This window comes from Phyllostomus discolor, chromosome 2, assembly GCF_004126475.2.
Source record: "Phyllostomus discolor isolate MPI-MPIP mPhyDis1 chromosome 2, mPhyDis1.pri.v3, whole genome shotgun sequence".
Classification (NCBI taxonomy): domain Eukaryota; kingdom Metazoa; phylum Chordata; class Mammalia; order Chiroptera; family Phyllostomidae; genus Phyllostomus; species Phyllostomus discolor.
The window spans coordinates 93760394-93768895 of record NC_040904.2 but is presented as its reverse complement, the minus strand read 5'-3'; the positions used below and the strand labels follow the sequence as shown (position 1 = coordinate 93768895).

The 8502-nt window shown below is 41.1% G+C and overlaps 1 protein-coding gene across 2 annotated transcripts in view; it reads left to right on the top strand.

Moving 5' to 3' along the window:
* The first annotated feature begins 1683 nt into the window (after window positions 1-1683).
* DRD3 (dopamine receptor D3) overlaps window positions 1684-8502 on the top strand; it is a 42685-nt gene continuing 35866 nt past the window's right edge. For both annotated transcript variants that reach the window (XM_028505005.2, XM_028505004.2), the window contains exon 1: window positions 1684-1975. In XM_028505005.2, coding sequence (XP_028360806.1) covers window positions 1706-1975 — 270 coding nt within the window. In that variant the 5' untranslated portion in view covers window positions 1684-1705. The remainder of the gene's footprint in view (window positions 1976-8502) is intronic.

Here is an 8502-nt window from a genome sequence, read left to right as displayed (position 1 = left end):
GGCCACCAAGCCAGCCTCTACCTCTGCCAGGGCCTGGAACAAGAGTTCCCATGGAGACCCACATACTCCATGTCTAAATATTTTAGTTATAACCAACAAACCACTGAACAAAATGTTTAATCCTCTGCCTTGACAATCCTCTTTCTAACAATCTGAAAGACCAGGTTTGAATTTAGCATTCCTGGGCCCTTAATAATCCCATATAAAATGTAAGAGGGGAGGAGAAACTACCCCCCACCCCAGGGCACATGCAATAGGTAGCTAATCTGTCTCTCTCTCCCCCCTCCCTCTCTTCTTCCCTCTCTCCCTCCCTCCCTCCCTCTTTCTCTAAAATCAATAAAAATATATTTTTGGGTAAGGATTTAAAGTTTTTTAATAATAAATTAAAAATAAACTGTGTGACTTAAAAGATGTCATTCACTTCTCTGGGTCTCAATTTCCCTGTTTGAAAAGCGAGGCACTGGACTAGATCAGAGCATGAAAACAGGGGGTTCATGGGTCATTCACTGGCCTCTGAATGAGGCATCAGGGCAGCAGGGAAGACTTCATGGAGCTTAAACATTTCTCTAATTGGTAACCAATCTTTAAAAATTAGGTTTCAAATGAGATTCCACACATGTATTTTCCCAAAATATAAAAACCACTATATTGCCTCTTGATTCCATTACTCTTGATATTTTCTCTCCCAACCCTACCAGGCCCCATGTAAGATACAAGAGAGGGAATGGTAGATTGAAGGAAGTTAAGAGATACAGAGGAAAGCAGGGAAAGGCAAACAGTGGCAATAGAGAATGCAAGGGAGGAAACAAAGACAGGGGTGGGAAGCTAATAGGAACAGACCAGTAAAAGAAAAAGAGCTAATGCTGATGTGTCACATATGGCTTTCAATGTCTTACATGTAAAATAGCTCATGTAATCCTCACAAAAAAACCCTATGGGACAGATTCCATCATGTCCCTCATTTTACAGAAGAGGAAAATGAAGCTCAGAGAGGTGCAGTGACCCGCCCAAGGTCCCAGAGTTAGGAGGTGGTAGAGCTAGGATTCTCATTTTGCAACAGCTCCCCATCTTACTCAGAATCCAAGCCTGGTTCTTGCAGCAGCCCCGCACAACCTCTCCATCTTGCACCCTCCCACACTGCCCCACCTCGCTTGGTTCCAGCCACACTGGCCTCTCTGCTGTCCCTTCTATATGCCAGCCATTTGTCTTTGTACCTGCTGTTCCTTGTGCTTGAACAACTCTCCCCCCAGGAATCTGCAGAGTTGGCTTCCTCGGATGCTCTGGGTCTCGACTCAGTTGTCACCTGCTCCCCAAGGGCTTCATTACCCTAATTAAAAATGGCAATCAGATACCCTGCTCACATACACATGATCCTCTCCCTCTCCTCACTCTCATCTTTGATTTACCGTTCTCCAAAATATGTATCATCAAATGCACTACATCTTTTATTTATCTTGTTTATTAGGCTTTTCCTCTGGAATGGAGGCTTCCAGAGGACAGGAATTTTTATCATCCCTTTGTTCATTGCTGTATTTCCAGTGCTTAGAACAGTGCCTGTCATATAGAAAGTACTCAATAAATTGTTTGTTGAAATCAAATATTTGCATGCAAGCAGCCTAGCTCCAAAGAGTCTGATTTTACCAACTTTTTTTTTTCTGTCTTCCCCTCAGGACACCTATTGAGGTCGTTCCTCTCCCTCTGGGCTATGGTGCCACTAAATCAGCTGAGTGGCCACATCAATTCCACCTGTGGGGCAGACAACTCCACGGGGGCCAGCTGGGCCCGCCCACATGCCTACTACGCCCTGTCCTACTGTGCGCTCATCCTTGCCATTGTCTTTGGCAATGGTCTGGTGTGTGTTGCTGTGCTAAGGGAACGGGCCCTGCAGACCACCACCAACTACCTGGTGGTGAGCCTGGCTGTGGCGGACTTGCTGGTGGCCACCTTGGTGATGCCCTGGGTGGTGTACCTGGAGGTAAGTGAGCCCAGGTTCGTGCTGCCCACGTGACTGTGTTTGTCTTTGTCATCCCTGAGCTCCTGGCCTTCTGAGCTCAGAATGCTTTCTGCTGTGATATGGGGACTGGGAAGGAGGGAGAGCTCCTGTCCTTCTACCTTTCATGAGGAAAGGTAGAATGGAGAGCAGCCATTATCCAGCACCACTTGTGCACATCAGAACCAGGGAGCTGGGAATGATTCTGTTCCCGGGCCTCCAGTATCCAGGTAGCCAGACTTGAGTGATAGGACTCATCCTAAAAATGCACCAAGTTTACTCTCTGCCAGGCATGTCACAAAGACATGAGGGGTTGGGGGAGGCAGTTCAATAGGCGCCTTCATCAGGGTTTCCATGTGTGTGGAGGTGAGAGTGTGCAGGAGGAATTCAGGACAAAGATGGGGAGGGAAAAAGGAATTACACAAAAAAAATTAATGAATGAGGGAAAAAGAGAGAAAGAATAGCCTACAAATAGATCAGACTTCTTTACACGGGTCAGTTGCCTTTAGACCTTGGCTCTTTCCACTTGGACATAAGCTATCCACAGACTACTACCTAAAGATCCAACCAGACCTTCCAATTCATATTTTTGGTGCCTCCATTAATAGTAAAGCACCTTCACCAATCAGATAATGCAACAGACCCCGGAGAATTCTTTTGGAGAGAAACATTTCTTAAATTTGAAAGTATTTTCATTCAAAGGTGCAAAGCAGAGTCAGAAGGTGATAAAGAGAAAACATTCATTTGCTAACAGAAATACCAGGGTGCCTATACCTGTTCAAGAAATAGATATTCTTACTGGGAAAGCATGCAATTGACTGAAGAGTTTTCTTAAAGACATCTTAATATGCTATTAATATTTCTTCTCTGCACTGTGTATCATTCTAAAGAGGTATCCAATGAAGGACAAAATGATGCTATGATTAAGAGAAATTAAAATTCATCAAATTAATATCTCAGTTAATATTAATAGTGAAGATGACAGTTAATTAAGTATGACATATCACAGGAGAGCAAAAATCTCAAACACAGACTGCCTATGCTAGTTCTTATATTAAAGGATGACTGGGAACTAAAATTAGACATGATCTCAACAGGGAGACATAAAAGAAAGAAAATAAAAAAGACAAAGAAAAGAAAAAAACAACTAGGATGATTAGGAATAGATTTAACTGATAACACAGCAATTTTCAACCTTTTTCATCTCAGGACACACATAAACTAATTGCTAAAATTCTGTGACATACCAAAAAATGTATCTTTGCCAATCTGACAAAAATAGGTATAATTTTAGTTGATTTACCAAAAAAATAATAACAGTAATTACCTACTCTTTTTGCTCCAAAGTGACTTTTTAAAGTCAGGTGTTTATACCTGTACATAAGGATTTCTGGTACCAAGATTTAACCAATCAGACTCAACCTTATTATGCAACATGACAAATAAGATACAACTCTATTATATGACCTATATATTTATAGTTCAAGACAAGGCATTCATACCAAATGACTATTGTTGTGTTAGCTGTTGTCATTTTCTTAATTTGACGGTCTAAGGGGAAAGAGGCCAGCACTTCTGACTAAATAAGTATTGAATGTTCTAAAAATTCTTGTGGCACAACAGTTGTAAATCACAGGGCTAGGGGAATACTCAGAGTATCCTGATGGCAAAGGGTCTTGTGGTTATCTTGACTTTTCTGTCAACCCAATTACTCTGAGACAATCTTGAAATCAGAGGCTATGTCTCTGTTCTTTTTTTCCTGTAGTCCAAACACACTACCTGGCACATAATATGTGCTAAATAAATATTTGATATGTGATTGATTAAATGAGTCTGTTCTGTAATGTCTGCATTAGACGGCCAATTCCTGCTTATATCAGTTGCTGCTGTGTCTGTTGTAACAATGAACTATTTATTTTTACATTCAATAATAATGAGACTGAAAGGAGTTAAAAGCATGTGATATTTTTGTTCAAAAGTAAGGCAGATTTTAGGTGCTATAACCTAGCATGGATTAGTCAATAATTCATACCACCACCGTTTCTCCACCAAAGTGTTTCTGTCCATCCCTATACCTTAGAAGGATTCCTAAGTCTTTCAGAAAGATGGACCTCAGAAGCAAAGGCAGGAAGAGGACTTTCAGCCTAATTAGCATTTTAATTCCCCCTGAGATAAAACCAGGCTTTCCACGTCTGTAACAAAGTCATTCAGGCACACTCTTAGGGTGTCCATTTGTGATAGCTTCCAGGACTCTGGATGGACCATACTGGAAAATCTCTGTAGATATTGGTATAAGAGATGCACATTGTGATTTTTCCACACCGTGCCAGCTCTTTCAAGCCACACCTGCCAATAAAGATAATCAACCCCTTCTACAGCTGAGCATGAAGAACAGCTGAGTCTATAGAGGGCGGGCACGAAATTTTGCCAAAGGTTCAGTGAACCCTCGGCAGTTTGGATCTATGTGTTTTCCCCTACGAGGAGAATGCTGGTGGAGCTCCTGATCTCCTCTCATAAAAACCAATATGCTATCTTCCCAAAAGGTTATTTGGTGTAGGTGTTCAGTAATCAAGAGCATGGTCAAATGAGTCTACAACCATATAAAGAAGATTTGAGGCAGCAGAGACACCTCTCCACTGAGAAATGGGCTTTAGCACCTCAATTTGGCCCTTCCCACTTGCTTCAAGGCTGTAGTCAATGCAACTTAATATCTCTGCACCACTTTCTCCAACAGTACACTCAGGGTCTACCTCAATAAAAGATAGAATATGACTTAAAGTAGCCATCATTAACAGATGACCAGTTAAAATATTAGCAGTCTGAAGTCCAAAGGACCAGGTCTCCCTTTTCCACCCCAGTATATACTTGTCTTAATCTTAAATACCTACCTGCTTTCTGTGGAACTTGGGAGTAGATGGGGTACCTTAACAAGAGAAAAGAATACTTAAAGCCTCAACGGGCCTTAAAGGAACTGTGAATATATAAATCCATGTATCTCAGAGAAGGTCAAAGCATTATTCTCAGTAACTTGTCCTAATGACAAGTTACTACAGGTGGTTGAGTAGCTGGTCTAGTAATTGAATGACTATACATAAGAGCTCCCTTGAAAAGAGGGAAGGATGCAGTGCTGACCACAGGGACTGCTGTAAGTTTGAGGGCCCTAAAGATGAAAGGACAGAAATGAGAAGAACATCATGTGGGGGACAAATTAGCTGCCCAATTCACAGCTTCCTGTGTTTGATTTGAATATATCCATCTTCTTTGAAGGGAATATTGGCTCATATTGGCCAGATACCTTCCTTCAAAGGTAAATTGACACTAGTATGTATGAGTTAGGAATGTTTGGGCTGTACATATTGGAACATTTGACTAACTGTGGCTTAAATAAATGAGTTATTTTGTTCACATAGCAGAACTGTGGAAGAAGGCAGTTGTTGATGGTTCAGCTGCCCCATCGTGTCATCAAGAACCAGGCTGTTCCATCCTTTCTGTTCACCATCTTTGACAAGCTGGCTTACTTCCTCATGCTGCTCACAGGATGGCTGCCATAGACCCAACATCACAGCTGTATTCAAAATAGGATAAATGGGGGTTACGGAGGGGGTGAAAAGCCATTTCCCTAGCATGGCTCAAAACTTCTCCCTAAGGGACTTCACTTAAGTCTAAGTAGCCAGAAGTGGATCATAAATCCACTTACACATGCAAGGGAAGATAGAAAGAAAGAGTGAAAATGTGAATTTCATTAAAAAAAGATGTGGAGATGAGGAATTGCTGTGAGGCAGACAATAAAATGTTACATATCATAACATTATGCTTCTTATGGAATTCACTGGGATGACTCTCATTCTAACACATAGTTATGCTCTGAGAAAGACTCAGAAATTTGGAATCAAAAGATCTGGGAATTAAGTGAATGAAATGGAGGTGACAACTATACTTTTCTTATCACATAGGCTATGTGTTAGGCTCAACCGTTATCAGCTGAGGAAGTGTTTTGATAACTAAAAAGTGTAATCTATAACTATCTGAGTTAAGACACTTTTAGTTATAGGTAAAAAAGAAAATTTAACTCCAAAATTTGACCCAAAGAGTAAACAGAAAGCATTGACTCGCACACCAGGAACTTGAAAAGTCTTATGGTAAGGTGGACTACAGGCACAGTTGGGACAAGGGTCCATCTCATTTTTCTACAATTCTCTCAGCTCTGTCTTTTTCTATATTTTGGCTGTATCCATAGGCAAAGGGTAAGCAATAAGCCTCACATGTGTACAATACAAGCAAGAGAGAACATCTGTGTCCACAGACTTCTAGCACATGCATCGAGATGTACTTCGATTGGATGGTCTTATGGCACATGATTTTCTCTGAATTAATCACTGAACAGAAAAGCTAGCTTAGCAAAGAAGAGTCTCTTCCATGGAACACACCAACTGCTCAGGAATCTCATGGATTACCAGGAGAACCCAAGGACTATTGGAAGGAGGGACAAGCACAGTCAGCAAATAGGCACCATGGTGGCTTTCATTGTTATCATTCTCATCATTAAGGCACACAGGAACCTGAGCTTGAGCAATATAGAAAGGTGAACAAGCAGAAACCAATCACTGATCCCCTTCCATTTTCTCTGCCCCCAGGTCTAGCAGAGAAATTTGTGATAAAAACCATGAAGGCGACTTCAGCATAGTTACATTCCATAGGGCCCTGGCCTGGTTGTCTTTTTAATTCAGTTTGCAGCAGTTTCTCAAAAACTCTTTTCTGTGCCATACAGAATAGTTCTATCTCAGATTCCCATTTCCCACTCAAGTTTTTAATTTCCTACTTTAGAAGCTACAGTCAGTTTGGAGCTTTCCTCTCCAAGCACAACCGTCCCATTTTGTCCCACGCAGTTAAGCACCTTTTGTGATGTGTGATGCACTTATATCAGAAGAGAAAGGCAACATAAGCAGCCAGGGGGACATCTGAAATACTAAACTCAGAGTATGTGAGTCCCGGTGTGGGCAGGAGAAAAGACTCAAGGGTTAAGCACTGTAGACAAGCCAAAAAGAGCAGGGTGGGTTCAAGCTGGGAAACTCGCCACACAGAGAGTGAAAGAACAGTACTGTCTGGGGGAGAGAGGAGTTTTTAGCCTTGTAATAACATTGATTATTAGAAATAAAAGAGAGTCTGCATTTTAAATGGGTTCCTCTATGATTTTTTGTGCACTTGAAATATGGACCATTGGGTTTATCTCAGATCTACCAAACTGGAGTTTCCAGGGGTGGCCTTGGAAATATATAGTAATTATAACCAGTCACCCAACCCCAGCCCTAGCCAGCCCCAGCCCCAGCCCCACTCCCACCCCAAGGGATTTGCAGCCAGCCAGCCATCTGCTACAGACTGACGTTCAGGAACCACTAATCTGTACAAACCCCACTTCACAGATAAAGACATTGGAATTCAGAGAAGTAAATCCTCTGTCTTACCCCACAGAAATCCCCCTTCTGTGGAAAAAAAATCCCAAATGTGGCAAACAAAAATAAAATGAAGAGGCTTATTTGAGAAGTAATTCCATCTTTGCTCCTTGGCTATCCCCCCAAAGCAACTACAAATCCATCCTTCAGAGCAAGAATTCTTAATCTGGAGAGTCCATCAACCTGGTTGTAAATAAAATTATTTTCTCATTTTCACTAAGCTGAAATTTAGCACTTTCATCAATTATGAATGTAGGTATCAACCCACAGCAGAAGAAATCCTTCATGTCACCAGTAGACATCCAGATATTTCTACTTTCAAATCACATTCCAGTTGTTGCACACACCTTGAAATACCATTTACATTCATCAGTACTTTGAAATTATAGGAATTTTGGATCTGCCACTAAGTCTTGTCACTTAATGCATTATTTAAAAAGCACATATATTTAAAATACTTTGGTAATGATATTTCAGTGTAATTGGCATCTTTTGTGATCCACTGTATTTTATGTATGCACTTATAAGAAGGGAACCAGAGGCTAAAGTCTCCCCTGGAACAAAGAATGCTCAAGGAGCCCTACTTTAGGACAACCATTTCTGAAGATAATGTCACACACACACACAGCTGTTTCCCAAACTTCCCAGGCGGCAGGAATCATTGGAGGGACTTATTATTCTGAGAGGAACCTGAGAATCATTTTGTTTAGCAAAAGCCTCAGGTGATTTGGGAAATGCTGCCTTATAAAAAGTAAATTAGGGAAATGCTGCCGCAGGCTATGTCTGTTGAAAATTCAGTAGCCAACTTCTGTACCTGAAGACAATTTCTTGCTTACTCCCACCTTCTGTATTGCCAAAGGGAGTTAGTTATATTCATTAGCAAGTGAGAGTAACACCACCTGGCTGCTGTATGATTCTGAAGTGAGTTATTCATTAGAGTTTAGGAGAAAGGTAGAATCATGTCTCTAAAGAGCCTTAAATCAATCAGATTTTTCTTGCTTTTTTTTCCCATTTAATTTCAAAAATCACTTTACTTTTCAAGTTCTCTCAATACTTTCTACT